This window comes from Halichoerus grypus, chromosome X (assembly GCF_964656455.1).
Source record: "Halichoerus grypus chromosome X, mHalGry1.hap1.1, whole genome shotgun sequence".
Classification (NCBI taxonomy): domain Eukaryota; kingdom Metazoa; phylum Chordata; class Mammalia; order Carnivora; family Phocidae; genus Halichoerus; species Halichoerus grypus.
Window position 1 is genome coordinate 120,919,279 of NC_135727.1, and position 26,609 is coordinate 120,945,887.

The window sequence follows — 26,609 nt, forward strand, 5'->3', positions numbered from 1 at the left end:
ATGGAGAATTTAAAGCAATGACCACAAGGATACTCACTGGACTTGAGAAAAGAGTGGAAGGCATCAGTAAGACCATGAACACAGAGATAAGGGATAACAAAGCAGAGATAAAGGTCTCAATAAACAAAATGAGAAACACACTTGATGGAATGAAAAGCAGGCTGAAAATAAGCAGAGAAATGAATTAGTGACCTAGAAGAGTAATGGAAAATAAGATGAACAGAAGAGAGAAAAAAGAATTAAGCAAAATGAGAACAGACTAGGGAACTCAGTGACTCCATCAAACATAATAACATTCATATTATAGGAATCCCAGAAGAAGAATAAAGAGAAAAGGGGGCAGAGAATTTCTTTGAAGAAATAGTGGCTGAAAACTTCCCTAATCTGGGGAAGGAAACAGATATCTAGATCCAGGTGGCACAGAGAACCCCTAACAAAATTATCAAAAGCAGATCCACATCAAGACATATTGTAGGGGCGCCTGGGTGGCTCAGTCAGTTAAGCATCCGACTCTTGGTTTTGGCTCACGTCATGATCTCAGGGTCATAAGATCGAGCCCCACGTCAGGCTCTGCACTCTGCAGAGTCTGCTTGTCCTCCTCCTTCCCCCTCAAATAAATAAATAAAATCTTTAAAAAAAGACATATTGTAATTAAGATGGCAAAATATGGTGATAAAGAAAAAAATATTAAAAGCAGCAAGACAAAAGAAGACAGTTACATACAAAGGGAACCCCATAAGGCTATCAATGGATTTTTCAGCAGAAACTTTATAAGCCAGAAAGGAATGGTATGATATATTCAAAATGCTGAATGGGAAAAACCTGCAGCCAAGATTATTCTATCCAGCAAGGCTATCAGTCAGAATAGAAGGAGAAATAATGAGGTTCCCAGACAAAAACAAAGGAGTTCATGACTACTACTAACCCAGCCCTGTGAGAAATATTAAAGGGGACTCGAAGTGGAAAGGAGAGACCAAAAGTGACAGTATAAAGGTAGGAAACACTGAAGCAGTAAAAATGAATATTTCTGTAAGAAATCAGTCAAGGAACTCACAAAATAAAAGGATGTAAAATATGACACCCTACACTTAAAATGTGGGGAGAGAGGAACAAAGAATGGGTTCAAAGTTAGAAGACCATCAACCTAATATAGACTGCTATATGCAGAAGAGGTTATTTATATACAAACATAATGGTAACCACAAATCAAAAACCACTAACAAGTATGCAAAGAATAAAGAGAAAGAAATCCAAGTATACCACTAAAGAAAATCAGCAAACCATGAAAGACAAAAAAGGGATTAGAGAAAATCTTCAGAAACAACCACAAAACAAGTAATAAAATGGCAATAAATACATATGTGTTAATAATTACTCTGAATGTAAATGGACTAAATGCTCCAATCAAAAGACACAGGGTTATAGAATGGATAAAAAAAACAAGACCCATCTATATGCTACCTACAAGAGACTCATTTTAGACCTACGATACTGTAGATTGAAAGTGAGCAGATAGAAACATTTATCATGCAAATGGCTGGCAAAAGAAAGCCAGAGAAGCAATACTTATATTGGACAAACTGGACTTTAAAACAAAGACTAACGGGCGCCTGGGTGGCTCAGTTGGTTGAGCGACTGCCTTCGGCTCAGGTCATGATCCTGGAGTCCCTGGATCGAGTCCCGCATCGGGCTCCCTGCTCGGCAGGGAGTCTGCTTCTCCCTCAGACCCTCCCCCCTCTCATGTGCTGTCTCTCTCATTCTCTCTCTCTCAAATAAATAAATAAAATCTTTAAAAAAAAAATAAAATAAAATAAAACAAAGACTAACAAAAGACAAATAAGGACACTAAATAATCATAAAGGGGATAACCCAAAAAGAAGAAAAACAATTGTAAATATTTATGCACCCAGCATGGGAACACCCAAATACACAAAACAGTAAGAAACATAAATGAACTAATCAATAATACAATAGTAGAAGACTTTAACATCCCACTTACATCAATGGACAGATCATCTAAACAGAAAATAAACAAGGAAACAATGGCTTTGAGTGACACACTAGACCAGATGGACTTAACAGATATATTCAGAACATTCCATCCAAAGACAGCAGAATACACATATTTTTTTAAACTGTGCATGGAACATTCTCCAGAACAGATCACATATTAGGCCACAAAACATGCCTCAACAAATTCAAAAAGATCAAAGTCATACCATGCATCTTTTCTGACCACAATGCTATGGAACTAGAAGTCAACCACAAGAAAAAATCTGGAAAGAGCACAAATACATGGAGGTCAAATAACATGTTACTAAACAATGAATGGGTCAACCAGGAAGTCAAAGAAATAAAAAAGTACATGGAAACAAATGAAAATGAAAACACAATGATTCAATACCTTTGGGACGCAGCAGAAGCAGTTCTAAGAGGGAAGTTTATAGCAATACAGGCCGACCTCAAGAAGCAAGAAAAATCACAAATAAACAACCTGACCTTATACCTAAGGACCTGGAAAAACCTAAAGCCAACAGAAGGAAACAAAACCTAAAGCCAACAGAAGGAAAGAAATAATAAAGATCAGAGCAGAAACAAATGATATAAAAACTAAAGAAACAACAGAACAGATGGATGGAACCAGAAGCTGACTCTTTGAAAAAACCAATATAAAAAGAGAAAGGACCCAAATAAATAAAATCACAAATAAAAGAGGAGAAATAACAACAAACACTACAGAAATACAATTATAAGAGAATATTATGAAAAACTATGCCAACAAATTGGACAACCTAGAAGAACATTCCTAGAAACATATGACCAAACCTGAAACAGCTTGAAGAAATAGAAAATGTGAACAGACCAATTATCAGCAAAGAAACTGAATCATAATAAAAAAAAAATCCCAATAAACAAAAGTCCAGGACCAGACGGCTGCACAGGCAAATCCTACCACACATTTAAAGAAGAGTTAATACGTATTCTTCTCAAACTATTCCAAAAAAAAACAGAAGAAGGAAAACTTCCAAATTCATCCTACAAAGCCAGTATTACCCCGATACCAAAACCAGATAAAGATACCACAAAAAAAGAGAACTACAGTCCAATATCTTTGATGAACACAGATGCAAAAATCCTCAAAAAAACACTAGCAAACCAAATTCAACAATACATTAAAAAAATCCTTCACCACAATCAAGTGGGATTTATTCTTGGGTTGCAAGGGTGGTTCTATATTTGCAAATCAATCAATGTGATACATCACATCAATAAGAGAAAAGATAAGAACCATGTGATCATTTCAATAGATGCAAGAAAAGTATCTGACAAGATACAACATCCATCCATGACAAAAATCCTCAACAAAGTAGGTTTACAAAGAACACCTCAACATAATAAAGGCCATATATGAAAACCCACAGCTAACATCATCCTCAGTGGGGAAGAGCCTTTCCCCTAAGGTCGGAACAAGACAAGGATGTCCACTCTCACCACTTTTATTGAACATGGTACTGGAAGCCCTAGCCACATGCAGTCAGACAACAAAAAGAAATAAAAGGCATCCAAACTGGCAAGGAAAAAGTAAAACTTTCACTATCTGCAGATGACACGATACTGTATGTAGAAAACCTGAAAGACTCCACCAAAAAACTGCTAGGACTGATAAATGAATTCAGTAAAGTCGCAGGATACAAAATCAACATAGAGAAATCTGTTGCATTTCTATACACCAATGATGAAGCAGCAGAAAGAGAAAGAAAACAATCCCATCAAAAATAGTAAGATAACTAGGAATAAACTTAACCAAAGAGGTGAAAGACCTGTACCTGAAAACTATAAAAACATTGATGAAAGAAATTCAAGACAACACAAAGAGATGGAAAGACATTCCATGCTCATGGATTGGAAGAACAAATATTGTTAAAATGTCTATACTACCCAAAACAATCTACACAATTAATGCAATCCCTAATCAAAGTACCAACATCATTTTTCACAGAACTAGAACAAATAATACTACATTTGTATGGAACCATAAAAGACCCCGAATAGCCAAAACAATCTCGAAAAAGAAAAGCCAAAGGTGGAGGCGTCATAATTGCAGGCTTCAAGTTATATTACAAAGATGTACTGGACCACTTTCTAACACCATACACAAAAATAAATTCAAAATGGATTAAAGATTTAAATGTGAGACCTGAAACCATATGAATCCTAGAAGAGAGCACAGGCAGTAACTTCTCCGACATCATCTGTAGCAACTTTTTTCTAGCTAGGTCCCCCAGAGGCAAGGGAAAAAGAAGCAAAAATAAACTATTGGGACTACACCCCCCCCCAAAAAAAATCTTTATCAGAGTGATGGAAACAATCAATAAAACTGAAAGACAAACTACTGAATGGGAGAAGATATTTGAGAAGATTTATTTGGGGGGGGGGGAGAATGTGTGAGAGGGCCCGTGGAGGGGAGGGGCAGAGGGAGAGAGAGAATCTCATGCAGACTACCCGCTGAGCATGGAGCTCAACTCGAGGCTTGATATCACGACCCTGAGATCATGACCTGAGCTGAAATCAAGAGTTGGACACTTAACTGACTGAGCCACCCAAGCGCCCTGCAAATGATGTATCTGATAAAGGGTTAGTATCCAAAATATATAAAGAACTTATAAAACTCAACACCCAAAAAACAAATAATCCAACTAAAGATGGGCAGAAGACATGAATAGACATATCTCCAAAAAAGACATCCAGATGGCCAACAGACTCATGAAAAGATGCTTATCAACACTTATAATCAGGGAAATGCAAATCAAAACTACAATGAGATATCACTTCACACCTGTCAGAATGGCTAAAATAAAAAACACAAGAAACAACAGGTGTTGGCGAGGACGTGGAAAAAAGGAATCCTCATGCACTGTTGGTGAGAATGCAAACAGGTGCAGCCACTGTAAAAAACCAGTATAGAGGTTCCTCAAAAGGTTAAAAATAGAACTACGCTATGATCCAGCAATTGCACTACTAGGTATTTACCCAAAGAATACAAAACCCCCCCCCAAAAAACAAACAAAAAAAACAAATTCAAAGGGATACATGCACCCTTATGTTTATAGCAGCATTATTTACAACAGCCAAGATATGAAGCAGCCCAAGTGTCCATTAATTAGTGGATAGAGGAGATGTGGTATAATATATATATATATATATACACACACACACATATACACAATGGACTATTACTCAGCCATAAGAAATAATGAAATCTTGCCATTTGCAATGACACGGATGGAGCTAGAGTATTATGCTAAGTGAAATAAGTGAGTCAGAGAAAGACAAATACCATATGATTTCACTCATGTGGAATTTAAGAAACAAACAAACAAAGGGAAAAAAAAGAGACAAATCAAGAAACAGATTCTTAATTATAGACAACAAACTGATGGTTACCAGAGGGGAGGGAGTGGGTTAAATAGGTGACGGGGATTAAGTTATGTACTTGTCATGATGAGCACTGTGTGATTAAAATAAAAATTTAAGACTATTCTATCTCCACTGAAATGTCTTGGTATTACTGTCAAAAAAAAGCGATTATTCATAAATATTAGGGTTTACTTCTTGACTCTCAACACTATTTTACTGATCTATATGTTTATCTTTATGTCTGTATCACGACATCTTAATTACTGTAGCTTTGTATTGAGTTTTGAAACTAAGGAATGTCAGTCCTTTAATTTCATTGTTCTTTTTCAAGATTATTTTTACTACTCTTGGTCTCCTGCACTTCCATGTGCACTTAAGAACAAGCCTGTCAATTTCTGTAAAAAAAGGCAGCTGGGATTTTGACAGGGACTGCACTGAACTGGTAGATGAATTCAGGAAGTACTGCCATTGTAACAATATTAGGTCTTCCAACCCACGAACCAGAGATGTCTGTTGACCTAGGTCTTGAATTTCCTTCAATGGTGTTTTGTAGTTTTCAGTGTATGAGTCTTGAACCTCTTTTATTAATTTTTACTTCTAAGTATTTTATTCTTTGTGATGCTCTTCAAAATGGAATTTTTTTCTTAATTTCATTTTTGGATTATTCATTGCTAATGTGTAGAAATACAGTTGAGTCTGTATATTGATTTGTATCATGCCATCTTACCGAACTCGTTTATTAGTTCTAATAGGGTTGTTTTTTTCTTTTTGGTGTGTGTATTCCTTAAAATTGTCCATATAGAGGACTATGTCACCTGCAAATATAAATAGTATTACTTCTTTTCCAATATGGATGCCTTTTATTTCATTTTCTTGCCTAAGTGCCCTGGCAAGATAAGTGGTTAAGGCAGACTACTCTGTCTTGTTCCTGATCTTAGCGGGAAAGCATTCCTTCTTTCACTGCTACGTATGATGTTAGTTCTGAGTTTTCATAGATGTAAGTTTTATATAAATGCCCTTTAGCAGGCTGAGAAAGTTCTCTTCTCTATATTCAAGAATTAACTTTACCCAAAGAGAGGTCTGGCCTTTGCCCTCAGCTTCTGGAAGGTAACCTTCATGCCCACCTTGTAAGGTAAGGAGTGTCCTTGTTTGCCTGAGGGCCTTGGGTCACACTGTAACAATATAATTTAGGGTGGGGGCTTTGGTCACACAGTATGAGTAGACCTCTGGAGAATGGAGATCAAGCACGTGATTAATCAGTCAGGCCTATGTAATAGGGCCCTAATATCAAGCACGTGATTAATCAAGCACGTGATTAATCAGTCAGGCCTATGTAATGGGGCCCTAATACAAACTGAGCAGTGGAGTTTAGGTGAGCTTCCCTGGTTGGCAATACTCCAGGAAGTACTGCCACATATCAATGCTGGGAAACTAATGTGTTCCACGTTTGGTAATTAACTGGATTCCACCGTATGTTTCTCTTCCCTTGGCTGATTTAAATCTGAACCCTTTTCCTGTAGTAAACCATAACTGTGAGTATAACAGCTTCCAGTGAGGTCTATGAGTAATTCTAGCAGACCTGAGGGTGGTTTGGGGCACCCCCTGAACTTACAGGTGGTCTCAGAAGTGAGGGTAGTCTTACGTGGACTACTGTGGTCTCCCTAACTCTGCAGGTGTTACAACTCTTTGCACCTTTTATTCCTAGTTTCTTGAGTGCCTTTATCATGAGAATGTACTAGGTTTTGTCAAATGCTTTTTCTGTGTCTGAGATGATCACGTGCTTTTTTCCTCTAGTCTATTAATACATTGAATACATGGATTGATTTTCGTATGTTGAACCAACTTTGCATTCCTGAGATAAATCCCACTTGGTCATGGTGTATAATCCTTTTTATATGCTGCTAGGTTCAGTCAGTACTTTATTGTGGGTTGGTCCATCCATATTCATAAGGGATACTGGTCTCTAGTTTTCTTTTCCAATGATGTTATTAGAATATACTTGCCTCATAAGATGAGTTGGGGAGTGTTCCCTCTTCTCTTTTGGAAGAGTTTGCAAAGGTTTGGTGTTGATTCTTCTTCATATGTTTGGTAGAATTTACCAGTGAAGTCATTTAGGCCTCGACTTTTCTTTGTGGGAAGTTTTTTGATTACTAATTCAAGGTCTTCTGTTATACTTCTATTCAGATTCTTCTTGAATTATTTCTGTATTTTGTCTTTCTAGGAACATGTCCATTTCATCTATATCATCTAATTTCTTGGCATACAAGCATTCACAGTATTCCCTTATAATCCTTTTAATTTCTGTAAGGTCAGCAGTGATGTCCCTTATTTCATTCCTGATTTTAATCACTGGAGTCTTTTTTTTTTCTTTATTGGTTTAGCTAAAGTTTTGTCAATTTTATTTAACTTTTCAAAGAACCAAGGTTTAGTTTCATTGGTTTTCTCTATTGGTTTCTATATAACAATTGACTCTGGCAAACACAAATGAAAATGTACATTCTGAAAATAACATTAAATTTGCATCATGTTGAAGTTGGTAAAGAGTGTTTTTCAATGCTTTTTAAAATAATTTTTTACCAAAAAATGTATCATGACTGTCTTATAGAAGGGTAATGTGCCTACAGAGATTTGGAGTAAATTTCAGATTCATCCCACCTTCTTCCTCAACACCCAAAGCCCATGAGAAAATCCAGCCAACGCCTGTGTTCTGTGACATGCCCATCTGTGGGTGACAAACTGAGGCATCTGTCTCTAGGTTTACCTGAATGGTTGAACATCTTGACGCTGTTTTTAGAGAAGACTAATGCATGTCCTATCCAGAGCCTGGGGGTAGAACGTTAACCCGGTTTGCTTAGGAAGAGCCTTTGAATGTTCTAGCTCCAGCCTCTTAAGAGTACACACCAAGCACAACATAAACATTATTTTAAACCACCACAGAAATATGGCTAAATTGGAAAAAAGGAAATCAGGCATTTTGTTTTAGCAAAGTATAAGTAATATACTCACCGTTCATTATCCAAGGCATATCAAAGATCACCATTTTTGCTGAAAGACAAGACAAAAAAATTCATTGAATGTGATTTAGTACCACTATAGTAATATCAGTTATACCTGGTCTAGAAAAAGCTGGTGATCTAAACCTAACTAAAAACTGAGCTAGCTGACTCTGTTCTAATTCAGTGAAGTGTGAGTGGTGCTCGAACCAAATTAACTTCTCATACTGACGAGGGGCCCACCCAGGGCAGCTTTTTGGAAATGACCACTGCATTATCACTGTCCTTTGGCAAATAGCCTGTTCTTTTGTTCATTTATTGCTTTTGCTGTTTGCAGAAAGGTACAAAAGAAAATAGTTAAATGGGTAAGTGGAATCTTTGGATGTGGCATGTCATATTAGTGCTGAAGTCCAGTGAACTTTAAAATGATTTCAATGTCTATATGTTAATTAATTGAATTTAAGTAAAAAAATGATTTCAATGTCTAATTTATTGGTTTTGCTAAGTTTCTAGAGATTATATTGTTAAACCACTTGCACATTTTCCCTTCACCCTAACTTTAATACACCATTACGTTTTAAGAAACAGAATTTATACTTTTCTTCATATTATAAGCCCCAGCAAGCCAGTAATTCCCAAGTATACAGAAGTATTATTTGCATATTTAGATGAAGACTTGAATAGCCCTATTAACAATTATGAGAAAGAACCAGAAATCACAAAGGGAAGTTTTGATATCCAATTCACTGTTCTATTACAAATGAATCAAAATATAATTTCATTCTTCTCTGAGCAGAGAACCTCCTAGAATGATTATATTAATGTAGGACAAGTAAAGTTCATGTGAGAAACAAGGTATCTCACAGAGGTAGCCTGGTGCTTAATACCTCAATTTTCATCTGTGATATGCCTAAAAAGATGTGGACTTAAGGTTTTATGAAATAATGGTTGTGTTTCATGACAAATTTTGAAGCATAATCAGATTTTACAAAATTTAATGTCTGCAAAACTACATTATGTAGGCAGAATATATACACATTACCTCTAGTTAATCGGAATGAATAGTATTCCAATTCAGTTTATATAGAACCATGAATTTATTAAGAGTTCTCTCAAAAGAATCTTAGATATGTTTTATAAGGTAATAATGATATTTATACTATTTATAAATGGCTCTTCACAAACTTTTAGATATTTCAATAAACACGTGGATATTTTATTTTCATTTTATACATAAGAGGAACAACCTAATCATATGGGGTCGAGATTCCCTATTGACCATTTGATTGGTACTATAAAACTTAATGAATCAGGGTACATGGTGGATCCAGGAAGAATTCAGAAGGAATAGCAGATCCTCCAGGTTTCCCAACCAGACATTCTCTTTACCTAAAAAGTTTCATGAATACTCCCTCTGAAGACATGAGAGCATGGGCTAGCAGTGGCACTGATCCTTGAGATTGATCACGCTTGCTGTCTGTTCCTTACTTCACATGAATAACGTGAAAGCATGCCAAAGTTAAGAAGATTTAGGGATTTTAAGCTTTAATATCACCTAAGTCAGAAGTCTCAAAAGACCCTAATTGTGGTATTTGCCAGGCTGTGCCCAGGCAGATCTGTGAGTTTCCATTTTCTGATATCCCTGTTGTCTCTCTTCTGCTTTTTTCACTTTTAGTCCACTGGAGCTAAAAATATATGGCTGTTTATGTGGGACAACATCTTGATTTCTCCAGAGGGAAAACATCATATAAGTCTAATAACTCAAAAATGAATACATAAGATTTAGGAGTTCTTCATTCTGGTAATTAATGCAAGAATCACAATTAAAAATAAACTCTAAATGCCAGATTTAAATGCAGTGTACGCTAGTCTAATTTTTTTTTAAAGATTTTATTTATTTCAAAGAGAGAGAGAGAGCATGCGCAAGAGCACACAAGCAGGGGGTAGGGACAGAGGGAGAGGGAGAAGCAGACTCCCCGCTGAGTAGGGAGCCTGATGTGGGGCTAGATCCCAGGACTCTGGGATCATGACCTGAGCTGAAGGCAGACGCTTAACCGACTGAGCCACCCAGGTGCCCAAGTCTAATGTTTTCTTAATGACAATTTTAAAATGAACGATTAGTAACACAGTACATTTTATGTATGAGTACTGCTTATCACACAGTATACTTTATCAATACTGCTTATGTGTTTCTTATATGTAAGAAGTTCCATATAATAAATATTATTTTAAATGAGCTTTTTATTGAAAGATGACTAAAAATGGGATAATCTTCAAAATAAAGGTATGTTTTTATGTACCTATATATGTGTGTGTGTTATAGGATGCCATCTATACAGTTTAGAACTTAAATTCTTAAAACTATAAAGGACGATTATGAAAATTTTCCCTTATATCTACTAGGATATGCACTTAAACTTCTAGGCACACATTTAAGCTCCTCATCAGAAAATAACACTTCAGGTATTAAAGTCTATAGTAATATAAAGCAATCTGAGCCATTGTTTATAGTTTCTATATTTTGTATTTTTATAAAAGAGTAAGTTACTTACAGAGGTATTTAGGATAATAAACCTTAAAGCAGTTGATGATAAAGCGTACAAAGTCCATGTCCTAAAACAAAGATTACACATTTAAATCTTTAAGACTATCCACATTAGAGAATTTTAAATTGCACATTTCTAAAGGTGATACAACTATTAAATAACAAAATAATAATAAAAAAAATCTTACTGAACCAGTACCCCTTGGAATAGGGGAATAACAATTAAAATATGGTTCTTGGGAAAAAAAAATGCAAATGAGACAATTCTGTAAAAAATAAGCTCATATATAAATATGTATCTATATTTCCAGGGATTAAGGTTTTAAGTCATTAAGCTACTTATAATAATCAGTCCTAAAATCAAGTAAAAGAAATCAGATGCTTAAACAGCATTCCTGTTACCTCAAACTAGTGAGATACTTCAGGCTGCTAAAGTAACATGGCATTATAAAGTGGATCTAAAAGCAATGCCTATAGAGAAATTCTAAAAATCTGTTGAACAATTAAGGAATTATTGAAACAAGTATACAGTTTACAATCTCACTACTTGGAATGATATTACATATATCTATTCTGGTATATTTGCTTTTTAAACCTAATTTTTATACCTTGTAATAGTTGCAGTAAAATACGTTTTATCAATCTTTTACACAACAGCTAATCCGAACATATTGGTGTTCTGTATCTACTTCGCCTCTAGCTTCTTTCCTCTTATTTAGGGACCTCGAATTAGAATTAGAATTTTTTAGTTTATATTCAAGTGTTGTTCATTGACTCCAATTCCTGGGAAACTTTATGAACGTAACTGTCTGTTGGTTCTACTGCACTGAACACAGCAACATGAAATCAGGTTATGAGGGTCACTATTCACATGGATCATTTCATTCCATGTTATTCCATGGCCGTAGGCCAACTTACTAATCCTGATCAGCCATCTTATAAGGACTGTAGGATGAAAGATAATCGGGCAAACTTAAATCCATCAATTACTGAAAGGTGAGTTGTCCAGAGATGAATCTATAAAGTCATTTCTAGGATGTGAGTTGCAGCATCTTTAATTTCAGTAAACTGAAAGTAAGCATCCTTAAGTGTGTTAAGTATTTTTTATGGAATAAATCCTAGTATATAATAGTACCTTTATAACTAATCATTATATCCACTGTGTACCGAGTTTAATAATTTGTATTTAAGAGTCAAAGAAATATCTCAAAATAACTAGTTCTATAAAAATTTGGTTACCTATATGATTTGTGGCCCCCAGAGACTTTGCCCAAAAAGTCTTCATCCAATATTCTTGTTTTCGTCTTTTAACTGGATAGCCTTGCTTATAAAATCCCAAGTTACTGCTAATTCAAGTGGATCTGATAGGATACCACCGGTGTTAAGTATATTAGTGGGTACTACATTAACAAGTTCCATGAAACCTATTGCTCTGCGTTCTGTGAGGATGCCTTCAAGGACTACTTATTACCTTTTAAAATGTCCTCCCTTTGGGGACCCATGAAATACTTTTCTCTCTAGTTCAAGTATCAGTAATGAATATACTTCTCCTAAGACACTGGTTTTAAAGTACGGCCACTGAAATAATTTTAAATGATTCCATTTCTTTCAGACAGGCAGATGAAAGACTGGACTCCAATCAGTGGCCCAACTCTAACAAATAGCTTTTAATTTTTTTTGCCTTGCAATTCTGCATACTGTTCATAAGCCAACTTAAATCCTTTCTGAATCACGAGGGAGTCACATATAAAAGTAACTCAATCAGGATTCAGTATTTTAAAACATTAATAATGATTTAAATACTTAGTAATGCAAATAAACCTTATTTAAAGAGACAGCATATAAGTAGTTTGAAAAAAAATCAGTTCAAGTCAATTCCTTGCCCCTATGTTTGGCAATAAAAAACATTAGCACTTGTTTATTATTCTGGGTTAATAATTAGAAACTGTCATATACAAAGGATGACAGAATCATGATTTATTTTTATGGAATACCTATTTATCTAGGTATTTTGATTTAGACTTTGGGTATAAAAACAATTTACTCTGTATTCTACAACTCACTGAAATGGAAACTAGATTGAAAAAATCCAGGGCAATGGACTCTTAAAATATACATAGAGATAAAGATGAAAATAAAAATGTGTGATCCCACCACCCAAAAAATCCTCTTGTTCTCTCTAGGCTGTTTTTTGTTTGTTTTTTGATGTCTAAGAGTTCCTTTTTTGGAGGCTAGGTATCACTAGGACATAATCCTGTCGCCTTTTTTTTCATTTTTAAAAAAGGTATTTTCCACTATTACTACACTTATTTATAAACACCATTTTATATAGCTACATACACTCTATCAATTAATACACCATAATTTACCATTTGCCCATGCTGACATTTACATTTTTTTCTGTTTTCACTATTTTATTTTTTTAAAATTTTTTTCTAAGTTTTCACTATTTTAAATGACACTCTGAAAAAAAAACCACTTGGCACACAATGCTTTTTTCTGTACTCGGGATTATTTCTTTAAAATACACTTCCAGAACTTAGTTACCAGGCAAAGAATACACATACGAACACCTTAAGATTCTTAACATACTTTGCCGAGCGGACTTGCAAAAACGTTTCACTACTGCCCCAGGCAGGTGTGTGAAGGCTGCTTCACTGCGACCAGAAGTAGCTAAGGCTCGAATGTAAGAGACAAGAGCTATAATCAGTGTGCCAAAGGATCCCCATCGCTGCTGAAGGGTCTGTAGTTACTAAGGTCACAAGGGCCCAAGTTAAAGACTGGTGGGTTTTACTTATTTTTTAAGCTTGACAAAAATCACCTGAAGAAAGCTGGTTTCCAAAGCTGACCAAATCAAGCAAACAAAAACCCCCAACAGAATGACAAAGTGCCATATGTGCAAAAGTCAGGTGAACATCTCACAACTGCCAAACATGGTATGAACCTAACAGTATCGCAGAGAGCGTGCATTACTTTCCTCAGTACTTCCTGAGTGCATTTCTCTGGGCCAGGCACAGGGCTAGGTGCTGCAGGACATTAGTACTGACAGAAGAGTTCCGTGTCACCACAGCTACTCGTTACCCTGCCAGCTTCCACGTCCCACCCTGACACCTTGTGTATCACATGAGGAGCATTTCTAGGAAACTCACAGTTTCAGTGCCAAATACTGAAGCAAATTTCCTTCTTTGCAAAACTTATTTCATGTCTGACTTGACTCATAATACACAAGGAAAACAAATAAATCCCAAACAGAACTTGGTCAGCTCAAACGTACAGCAGTATTTGGCTGGGAGGAGTGGCGGGGAGGACATGACAATAAATAATGCTTGCGAATTAAAGAAATGCTTACTATGCTATTTATTCCAGTTTCTGACAGGTCAAACATCACTGTTACGGGTTTCCCATTTTCTCTTTTAGCGTAACGTTCCAACCAGAATGCGATAAGCTTCTTTTTGTCCAACATGGTTTTATGGTCTTTTACGTGATACTTCACCCTGATCCAGACTTTTAACAGAACAGAGGATAAAAGTAAGAAAAGTACCTGTCATTAGAATGTTACTTTACACACAGATCATTCCTTTCCCTTAACATTTTCTTCATTTGCAATTCATTTTCCTTCTCAGATTAAAAACATCTCTTCCTTCTTTTAAATAAGAAATAGTGTGCATTTGGGAACTTCGGGAGGAGCAGAAAGGGAAACTCTTTTCTCCCTTGGAAAATAAACTTCTCTAGTAAGAGGGAAAAGAAAATACAGGTGAACAAACAATATCTGGTAATAACCTAAAAGTACTCTTCACTGTGCTTGACAAGAAAGCAAGCCAGTGGTGGTGGGAAGCACTAGAACAAACATCGCGTGCGGAGCAGCAGCCTGGACAGAGGCACGAGGGCGGCCCGAGTCCAGGTGGGAGCGCGCGCGGGGACAGAGCGCCACGACCCGCTCGGAGCAGGGCAGCTAGGGCAAAATGCGGCCAGTGCTGAGAGGAGACGCTCAAGAGACAACGGCTGGGCTGGAAGGGCTCCAAGTCAAATGCTAAGGTGTGCTTTTCCTACTTAAGACATCCCGTGGAGGCAGCAGCGCGGAGGGGAGAATGGAAGAGGCAGAGAAGGAAACCCAACAGGCTGTGCCCTGGGAAGGCAGTTAGGGTCGGGACTGAGGAAGTGATGACGGAAACGGGGAAGGGGCTCCGCTGAAGCTGTGGCGGGGGGTGGGGGGGCGGGCAGAGGCTGTGGGCCCGAGCTGGGTGGTGCTGGGTGGTGCGGAAGGAGGGCAGGCAGTGGGATGCGATCCAGCAGCGCTTTTGTGTTGAAGGTGGCCGGCAGTCAGTCCAGTGGCACCAGTCAAGTGGGTAGCTGGGTAGATATGTGCATGTCCCCTGGGGACCATGTGGGGTCATCACTGTTTGTGGGGAGGCAAGGTCCTTGAGATCACCCAAGGGGACTGTATCAGCTGGAAAGTAAAAGCAGCGAAGAAAGGAATGAAGCCTGGGAAGCGCACGTAAGGGACCGGGAATGAGAGCAAAGAGAACAAAGAGAAACGAAGACTGGGAAAGAGAGCTGGCACAGGAGGGAAATGCTAGGAGAACAGTGTTAAAACAGGAATGGACCACATGCTGCAGAGGGAGCGGGCAAGCAAGTGCTCAGGATGGGGCTCTGACACTCCTGCCCAGTCACAGCTTTGGTACAAACCAAGCTGGATTTTGGACAAAGGGGCGAGAGGAATAATAAGGGAGGCATTAGGATGGTAGGGATGGTTGTTACTGGTCCTCCTGCTATCACAGATTTCACAAGAAGCTAAGGGGAGAAGACTGGTGGGGGGTGGGGGGACACGGGCATGACAGGGACAGACGTCAAACTTGAAAAGTCCATTTAGCAACCCTTAGTGACTGTCGAAAAGATTTTCCATGAAAATACTGGGTTGAATTTTAGTATCAGTAAATTAGAAAGAAGATAATGACTCTGCATTACGTTATTTTGGCTGTGTTACAGGATGTGGCATTTGCCTTTACCACCTACTTTATCATAATGCAAACAGTACATACAACTAAGTGTTTGACACTCTGTCAAGATGGCCCTAATGATCCTAATTGTAGGAAACTTGATGTGTGGTACATATGGAGAAGGTTCTGCCTATTATTAATTCAGTTGAGATAAACGCGTCTCAAAATCTTGAAAAGCCAGTACATCAATTAAAATATACTTACACAACTTGTTGCCTTCTTTGTCATAACCGTGGAGATAAATACCACCAATTTCCAATAACCATCTGGGAATGGAGGATTCAGTCAGGTCTAAAAAAGGATAAACCTGATGAGTAATTGTAACTTAGGGGCCTTTTAAAAAGAAAACTTACAATGTAAATGCTAATGTTATATAGTAGATCTGATATAAAAAAAGATAAGCTTATTCAAGTATCTGGAAAGAACCTCTGGCAATAAAAAAATGGTGTTTCTTACTAAGTAAACAAACTACATAAAGACATGGATGAGAGAAATGGGAAAAAAAATCCATTTCCCTTGACACACTGGCCATTATTATGTGGACACATTTCCATTTTTGGTTGTGCTTCACATAATAATTTTCAACAAATACTATCACGATTGGACAATTTCAAGATAACATGCTAGTAAATATCCACATTACAGTCTCAGGACTGATTTAAAAATCACTTATGGTTTCTCTAGTAAAATATTTTTCTACAAAGATTCATATCTAGTAGAGTCTAACACATTTTATAATCTTGCGGCAAATGGAAAATACTTGAAAAAAAAAAAAGCTAGATCCGTTAGCAGGAGGAACAAAACAAGGTCTGTCCAGTCTCTAGTGAGAACACAGCAAGGCAGTAAATGCCAAGGCTTTTGTTTCATTCACCAGTAGTTCCCTGAGAACTTTCAAAGATTCTTTACCTTTCTGCACTATCCTTTTACCATATCTCCGCCATGTGTCACTGGAAACTAGCAATTCCGTATAAGAAAATACTACTGTTTAGCTTAAAAGTTCATTCTGTACTTAAATGATTTACATTTCTTTGCTTGATTAATAAATGCTTCACTGTTTGTTGACATGATCTATGGTTTTTACATTTCCAATCAAATTATTTCTTAAATACTCCCCTTCTCATGGATTTTTTTCTACAAGTATGAAGACTGGGGAGAGTATCTGCTCTGGATTTATTTGTTGACTTTTTTGTCTTAAGTCTCCAGACTCACTCACTCCAGAGTCTGTAACCCTCAAGGTCAAGAAATCCTTCTTTGTACCTAATCAAAACCAGCAGTTATGCCAGATTCCTCCTGTTAAATTTTACAAGAGAGAAAATGTGTAACCTTTCCTGTCAAGGGTTCTTCGTATACTTGAAGACTGTTAAAAAAAAAAAAAAAAAAAAACCCTTCCAAGATTTAAAACTCCCATTGTGGGGGAAAATGTCAATCTAGAATTGGGTCTTCAAATCAAGAAGTTAAGCAAAGGCTGCCATAGGCATCCTTGGGGATAAGCCTGCTTTTTTAGGGGCCCCCAGTTATTTAGCAATGCTACAGGGGGTACCTATTAGCACAAGGAACTCTGGGGATAGAGCAAGATATAAGGCAACAACTGAAAAACAAAACAAAACAGGAAAACAATATCTCCTCCGTACCTCTAGGCCTTGTAGTGACGATGCTGTCTTGCTATTGTTCAATGGTACTGAACTAAACAAGCACAGATTAAGAGACTCTGCTCTGAGTCCAAGAATCTGAATGTAATTCTGCTCCTTGGTGATCTGATTTCCCTATGAACGATACTACTTTTAAGACATTTGTAAGATGCTTTCAAAGTGTTAGTGGGTTTTTATAAAACATTGTATTTTGGTGTTTATGATGATTACCAAGAATATTTGCAAATACACTATTTGATAAATGTAAAACTAACATTTATGCAGGGGACAGTATACTGTCAAGGTTAAATTGAACGTCTTACCGTTGACACACATTTCTTTCCTCCACTGAAAACTTTCATCAAGCATCTTCAGTGTTTCATCAACAATACTATGTCTCCAAAGTAAGTAACTTTCAACCCAGTTATCATCCTGTTGTAGCCTTTCAACATCACGTGGATCATATTTATCTGGCTTATCTGGGGGAAAACAGTAATAAATAGCCAAGTCAGATACATTCTGCAGTGAGTAATAACACTAATGCCAGGAGAAAAAAGATAGGCAAGACAAAGCTAAGCTACAGAAGATAGCCACTTGAAGGATGCAGTTCAGATGAAAATGTAAAGGATTGATGGAATTGTAAAAAAATGAAAAGGATTGATGGAATTTCTAACTGAGAGGAGAATAACGTTATCGAAAGATGGCAAGCTTACTTCAAAGATTTATTTATTTGTGTGTGTGTGTGTGTGAGAGAGAGAGAGAGAGAGAGAGATAGAGCACACAAGCAGGGGGAGCGGCAGGCAGGCAGAGGGAAAGGGAGAGGGAGAAGCAGGCTTCCTGCTGAGCAGGGAGCCCGATGCGGGGCTCGATCGCAGGACACTGGGATCATGACCCGAGCCGAAGGCAGATGCTTAACCGACTGAGCCACCCAGGCGTCCCGGCAAGCTTATTTTAAATAAGCCATAGTAGAATTAAAAAATAAGACCACAGTAAAATGTTTTTTTAAAAGACTGTTATTTATTCACTTGAGAGAGAGAGACAGAGACAGAAAGAGCAGGAGCAGGGGGAGGAGCAAAGGGAGAGAGAGAAGCAGACTCCCTGCTGAGCGAGGAGTCCTACCACGTGGGGCTTGATCCCAGGACCTAGAGAGATCACGACCTGAGCCAAAGGCAGACGTTTAACCATCTGAGCCACCCGGCTGTCCCAAAACCACAGTAAGATATTTTGTATGACCCTCTCTAAAACTATAAACCAATATCTAGGAAGATTATGTTGCCTGAACTTGAAATTCTTACCCTGGTCAATGAAAAAAAATGAAGTTTTATACGTAAAGAATGAAGTTGTACTTAAGACGACATCTGTTTGGCAATATCATTTCTTTTAAAGATTCATTTATTTTAGCGGGGAGAGGCAGAGAGAGTCTTAAGCAGACTCTGCGCTGAGTGCAGAGCCCGATGCGGGGCTCGATCTCACGACCCTGAGATCACAACATGAGCTAAAACCAAGAGTCGGATGCTCAACTGACTGCGCCACCTAGGTGCCCCTGGCGATGTCATTTTAAAAAATGAAATACAAAATGGAAAACTGACCATGTGTGTAGCAGTCAACATTTCCCATAATTTACTGGAATAACCGTTTCCAATAATTTCTTATTATCTGCTTACGCACAAGCTATGGTACTTGATATTCCTCCTTCCACATCTTGCTTTATTTTTCTGTAACTGAACTTGGTCTCCTCACAACCACCTCTGCACATCCAGATTCTACCATTCTGCAAGACTCCTTTCAAATGTTTCCTCTTCCACAAAATTTCCCTGAGCCCAGAAGGAATTCCTTCCCTCCTGTGAACAGGGACAGGACTTAAACCAAGCCTTTCTTAAGGCACTTAGCATGTTTTCCCTTTAATCAGTTACGGCACATGTGCCATAATTTGCCATATAGAGACTGTGTGTGAGAGCAGAGCCTATATATTTTAGGACTCCTTCAAAGCAGGTTATACTAGTGCCAATGAAAAGGCCTTCAGGAGACCTCAATCTATTCCTTCTCTATTTTTATTTTCTCAGTTAATGGTACCCTCCCAGGGGTCCAAGTGGGAACTTCAGAAAATTCCCTGGCTCCTTCATCTCCATTTTTTTTTTTTTTTTGCATCTAGTTAGATGCCAAGTTTTACAGATTCTATCTCCTCTCTATTTACTCTGCCTTATTTCAAGCCATCAGAGATAATAGCCAAAAGGGATGGAAAATATAAAGTACAAAGATTCTTCATTGAGTCTCAATTTCCTTATCTTTAAACTGCTTTAGATAATGACAGGGTTGTGTGAAGATCAGATGAAAATGTATATATGAAAGTACTTGGAAGTTTAAAGTGCTATAAAATATAAGATTAGTCCATGAATCATGCATTTGTACAGGGTTACCTTGGATATCCGGGCTCTATTTTGCTAATCTATATGATGACTGATTCTATAGTAGGTAAACCCTGGAAAATGTTTTTTGGCTCTGTTACTCAAAAATTCATCAGTATTCAAAGTCCAACTTTTCTTTAATTTATAAACATGAGTCGGATATAAAAAAAGTTGACACTGTTGCACATCAGGAGGGCCCCTGTGAACGCCTCTCCCCTGAAGAAGCACCCTCCAGTCTGGCCACTGCACAGCCCCCACCACTCCACCAGTAATACACTGTTGTCCTTGAAGTTACAGGCTGGCTTCTTCATTTTCAAGAACATTTCTGCCAAATGCTCCAGTCTGAATAACCACAGTTGCCTCGCCACAAAAAATGTGACTAATCCAGCTGGCAACTCAAACATGCAGAAGTGTTTCGTGTGTACTGCCCAATTCGGTCACACAGAACATTAAAAGGACATGTAATAAAGGGTCAAGGTTTAATAAAATGTACTGCTTCATCAGGGAAGCTTTCTAAAATAAAATTGGCTTCTTCTGCTTTTTTTTTTTTTTTAATGAGAGTGCCCACAAGGAAGACTACAATGACCACTACCCTTGATCTGGGCTGACGAGCCAGCAGTTTTGCCCATGGCTTCTGTGTAATCAGCTCAAATAGCAATATGATAAAAAAGGCAAATGGCTTCTTAGCATTATTATGAAAATAGTTTTGACCTCACAGGCTCCTGCAGAGTCCTGGGCATCCCCCAGGGTCCAAAGACTAAACTCAGCACCACTTACCTGGAACAATATATGGCAAGTGGTAAAAACTCAATAAACATTAGCCATAGGAGAAGAAGAAACCATGACTGTTGTTACTATCATTGTAACCACTGCTGGTATTCCCACTAGGGATACCATAAAAGAGACAGCACCTGTTACTATGAAATGTAAAGCAAACTGCTTTTGGATAGCTTTTAGGGATGGAGGTCTTTGAAATTAAAATCTCCATTTATAATAAAATGACTAATTACTGTTATTGTCAGGATGTGTGCTTATATATGAAATGCCTGTTGAACATTTACCCCTATACAGCTAGGGAAAGAGAGAGCAGGAAAAGACAGAGGAGAGGATTGGGAGGAGGTCCTATATGGTGGTGGGGAGGGAGGGAGGCAGGAAAAAAGTCGGGGCAGAAGAGGACAGAGAGGAGGGCTGAAGGGAGGAGAAGGAGGAGGAGAAACACACACACACACACACACACACACAGAGAGAAAAAGAGTCAACTGAACATTCAAGGTAAGGAAAGCTTGGCCAAGTGCAATAAGGGTGCTTATGACAACACAATTTGCTGCTTTCAAGCACAGCCCCCAGACAACTGAACCCTCAAGTGTGAGGTGGTTTTCAGAAAACCGGTCCTCTGGTAAATCCAGATGTTACAGGAATAAACTAAAGAGGTATACTCAAAAGGTAACTAAAGCTACCAAACACACATTTGTGCACATACACCTCTGCCCCTCCCACCTACTCACGACATCATTTTGAAAGACTTTACCTCTCAATAATTAAAGTATAAAAACAAGGAAGAGATTAGTTGTATACACAGACATGTATGTATATGTCTATATTCTCGTAATACCGTATCCTTACTACTTTCATCTTGCTGCAAACCAGTGAAAACTTCATTGCAAACCAACATTAATCTCAAGTTATGGGTTTTTAAGCCTCAACTCTGCAGTTCTTCCAAACAGCTCAAAGCTCGTTTTGGCCACTCCTTTGTAAGCAACCTTAATGGTTCACCCATGGTCCACTGTATTTTTCCACTATTTATTTCTTCTTATACAAATTTTGCTGTGTTGATTGGTCCTGTACTTATACAGTGTTTCACCATCAAACACATACTCAAGTTCAGAATTAGGCAGAGAAAGAACTAAAGATAAATGGCAAGGGAGATTGAGCTCACACAGTACTAAATGTTTCAGAGTAAAGATGACTTCTTTCTCTCAGCTTTTCATCTCTTTCTCTTCTGTGTGTACGTACACACACACACACACACACACACACACCCTCACTCACACCCCTTCATACTGTCTCTCACGTATACATTCCAAAAAAATTTTTAAGTTTTGCAGGATACAGTTTTTACTTGTAAAATGGTGAATTTCATTATTAACTTTTCTTTTTCTCCCTTGTACTCGTTGGCTGGTGAAATTACCAACAGGTCAGAACCGTATTTTAAAGGTAACGAATATGAAAAAAAGGTCTAGCCAGATTCAGGATATGGGGCAGAGTGATGGAATCAGAAGACCCATGCTACTATGTATAGGGACTGAGCAAGTCACTGATTTTCTTCTCTGTAAAATGGAGATAAGGTCTGCCTACCCACAATCTTATGAAGATCAAGAACACTCTGAAAATTTTAAATACTATATAAATGAATTTTCATTAACCTAAGGTAGAATGCTATCCATGAATATAAGATTAAATTCTAACTGGCCCATTAATCAGTTGAGAAAATCTTAGAAGTAAACTGTAGTTATTACAAATGTGCCTAAAATTCAGATTAAGGTTGGAAAAAATACAAAAGTATTCTGATAATGAAAACTAGAGAAAAATTCTTAACTAGACAACATAATGACGTTCAAAAGCAGCAAATATACAACTGTCAAACATTATAGTAATTTAAAACCTCCTAAACCCTCTTATTTCTCCAGGACTTTGAGCACTGATCCACTTAAAGTCCTGGCAGGGCCCCGGAAGAGCATCTGTACTGTCCGGACCATTTCTATTGGCTGGAATGTGTTACTGTCAACAGTGGGAGTGATCAGGCTGAAATAACAAAATATTCCCTTAAGGATATCCTTAAGGGAATTTTAGTAGGTTACAAACTACCCTAAATCTCCCCTTTCCTGTGATGTCATCTGGTGAAAGACTGAGAGGCAGGTGCTCTTTTAAGATGGGATTAAGCCACAAAAAAAAAAAAAAAAAGATGGGATTAAGCCACTAGCCTATAGTGGTGATTCTCAAACTTCAGGACCTGTCAGAACCACCAGGAGGGCTTGTTTAAAAGGGGGATTACTGGACCCCACTCCCAGAGTACTTAATTCATGGACGGGAACCAAGAATCTGCATTTGTAACAAGTTCCTACAGGATGCTGGACTGCTGTTGGTCCAGGGAACACACTTTGAGAACCATGGTCTGTTACAGGTGTTGGAAAACTTTCTGTAAAGCGCCAGATGGTAAATATCTAAATATCTTAGACTTTGAAGGCCAAGATGGCTGCTGCTGCTGATTCTTCTTCTTCTTCTTTTTTTTTTAAGTAATCCTTTAAAAATACAAAAACCATTCTTAGTGCAAGGGCTGTACAAAAAGAAAACTTTGCTGACCTATGATTTGTTGTAGAGAGGGGAGGTGCTTTCTATCTTAGATGATATATATCTCCATTTATTTATTCAGGTCTTCTTTCAATGTTCTTTAGTAACACAATTTTCTTGATAAAAGAAAAAATGTTGCAAATTTCTTCTATTAGATCATGACGCATTTTAGAGATTTTTGTGTTGCTATATGAGCCAATAAAGAGTGGCAAATCCTATACCTCTTATTTTCCTTGCCATATTGGTAACTAGGTTATTTTATATACCGCAGAATTTTAGAAATAATAGTGGCGATCACTGTCTTTCCCTTGACTTTATGGGAGTTATTTTGAAGTTTCACAATTAAACATAACATTTGTTGTAGGTTTTTAGGAGATACACTTAGAACAAAGAAAGTTTTCCTTGTTTGCACGAAGTTTTGTTTGCTTTACACGAAGTTGAATTATAGCCAGTGTGGTTTCTGTCTTTGTTGAAATAAAAGCTTTTCCTCATTTAATTTTGTTAATGCATATATATATTTCTATTTGCTCAAGTAATTATAGAAAAAAGAAAGAGAAAACAAATATGGTTAGCTAAAGAGAAAAGAGAAGGGACAGAAGAGGCACATGAGATGAAAGACCTCTCAATGTTTATCTTTTTATGTGGTTTTGATTGTTGAACCTGACCTATTCAGAAATGTCATTGAGAAGCATGTTGTTAATGTGGTAAGTTCCTCTGCTGCATTTTCTGATTACCATCTTTGTGATCCTGGGACTAGCCAACTGCTTGGGCCTTATCTGTGGGCACGTCTCTCTGCAAAGGGGACAGTGGTAGGGACCTATGGCTGCCGACTCAGTCTCTTTAATGGTCATTGATCCAGTTAGGCTTTTTACTTCTCATTGAGACAAAGTGAGAGGATTTTTCTCCTCTCCATAAAGTTTTCCACTTAATCTAAGTTTTATAACTTACTGTGATTAAGCTGGTGATTGTATTCTCCTATGATTTTAAAATCTCTACCACATCTTTAATTATGTCTGCTTTTTGCTCCTCGTGTCTTTGCATTTTCCCTTTGCTCTTAGTCATCCTAGGCTTGTCTGTTTCATTAGTCCTTTCAAAAAACCAGCTTATGTTTATTACACCGACTATCTTCTTTCCTATATCATGAATATCTGCTCCTATCTGTTTCCTTCTACTTTCTCTGTATTTACTCATGTTCATTTTGTAGCTCCTTGAATTGAATTATAGCTGATTTTAATTGGGGCCTTGTTTTCTAATCAATGAACATAAAAGACCCTAGATATTCTGTTGCTTAGCTTTAACTATTTAGTAATTTCCATTGTGATATCCTCTTTAACCCATGGGTTATTTAGCAGAGCTAAGAATTACACACAATACAGGGAAGTTGTTAACCCGTGGGTTATTTAGAGGTGTGTTATTTTAGTTTCCTAACATTTGATTTGTTTTTAAGTACCTGTTTGACTTGTTTTCATTTTTGTTTTTTGGTGCCAAAACCTGGGATTGTGACTTCTAATACAGTTGCTTAATGGTGTGAAAACATGGGTCTGTATGATGTAGCTGCTTTGTAATTTCTGAGACTTCCTTTATGACTTAGTATGTGGTGAATGTTTACAAAAGCTCCGAGGGCACAAATATATTGTCTAAAGTATATATATTCCCTATTTGTTGAGAAGGGACTATACATTCATATATACACATACATATATATCTTTGATCAACTCTGTTCATTGTGTTAGAATCTAAAATCTTGGGGCGCCTGACTGGCTCAGTCGGTGGAGCATGAGACTCTCGATCTCAGGGTCCTGAGTTTGAGCCCCATGTTGGGGGTAGAGTTTACTTAACAAAACACAATTTTAAGGATCTCCTGCCTGCATGCTCTGCATATTTCTGAAAGAGGTTTGTTAAAATCTTTCAACATGTTTGTGTATTTCTTGAATTTCTCTCATAATTCTGGGAGCTTTTGCTTTATGTATGTGAAGGCTATACTGTGAGATACTTATGTTATTAATTCTAAATGTTAAACCTTTTCAGGGTTCCATTAATCAACAGTAGAATCCCTTTTTAAGTGTATTAATGTTTTTCACCCTAAATATTTTGTCTAACAAAAATGCAGCCAACACAGTATCACTTTTGGTTAGTACACTTTGTTTTGTACACCTTTTTCCATCTCATCTTTAACCTTTCTACATTAATATTCCATTGTGTGTATTCAAATAACAATTGACTAAATACAAGCTGATATCCTAGAAGTGACAGTGTACTAGTAACAGACTCTTTGAAGTTGCATATCTCACTTAACATTCAGGATGAACATATATGAAGAATAGGTATCAACAATTTAAAGAGATAAGTCAAAAAAATATTTGCCAGGCACTGATAAAAGTCATTACTGAGAATAAGGATTCAAAAATAAGCAGGTCTACCAATTCTCTATCCCATCACCAATTTACCCCTCGAGTCTCCATGTGAAGTTACAATCTTACATGAATGGATAAAGATGATGTGGTATACATACACAATGGAATACTAATCAGCCATCAAAAAATAAAATCTTACCATTTGCAACATTGTGGATGGAACTAGAGGGTATTATGCTAAGTGAAATAAGTCAATCAGAGAAAGAGAATGATCATATGATCTCACTCATATTTGGAATTTAAGAAACAAAACAAAGGATCACAGGGGAAGGGAGGGAAAAATAAAACAAGACAAAATCAGAGCAGGAGACAAACCACAGCAGACTCTTAATCATAGGAAACAAATGGAGGGTTGCTGAAGGGGAGGGGGGTAGGGGTATGGGGTACCTGGGTGATGTAATGAGCACTGCATATTATGTAAGATTGACGAATCACTAAACTCTACCTCTGAAACTAATAACATACTACATGTTAATTGAATTCAAATAAAAAAATAAAATAAAATACAACATAAAAGAAGTTACAATCTTATATTCTCTATGACAGAGGCTTGGTATTTTTAGATATGTAAAATAAGAACAAAAATCGATAAACTCTTAAAATCTTTTCCTCTTGCTCTGATCATGACAACTTTAAAAGGTTAACTGTGAGAATGTTAAGGATGGAACAAAATTTAAGAAAATGCAAGTGTCTGTCTACCTATCTTGTAAAGGCTTCCACTATTGAAGGATAATACATAACTCATTAACTTTGAGGACTAATTTATGAACTCTCACTATATGCTAGCTCAAAATGGAGCTAGGTATTGCAGATGCAAAGATGAATAAAGCCTAAGTGGATCCCTTGGGTGGTTCATAATCT

The 26,609-nt window shown here is 37.3% G+C and overlaps 1 protein-coding gene across 2 annotated transcripts in view; it reads right to left on the bottom strand.

Moving 5' to 3' along the window:
• MOSPD2 (motile sperm domain containing 2) overlaps positions 1 to 26,609 on the bottom strand; it is a 57,269-nt gene that overhangs the window by 22,941 nt on the left and 7,719 nt on the right. For both annotated transcript variants that reach the window (XM_078065006.1, XM_078065005.1), the window contains exons 3-7: positions 17,905 to 18,060; positions 16,158 to 16,244; positions 14,306 to 14,460; positions 10,964 to 11,024; positions 8,425 to 8,463 (exon numbers count right to left, since the gene is read on the bottom strand). In XM_078065006.1, coding sequence (XP_077921132.1) covers positions 8,425 to 8,463; positions 10,964 to 11,024; positions 14,306 to 14,460; positions 16,158 to 16,244; positions 17,905 to 18,060 — 498 coding nt within the window. The remainder of the gene's footprint in view (positions 1 to 8,424; positions 8,464 to 10,963; positions 11,025 to 14,305; positions 14,461 to 16,157; positions 16,245 to 17,904; positions 18,061 to 26,609) is intronic.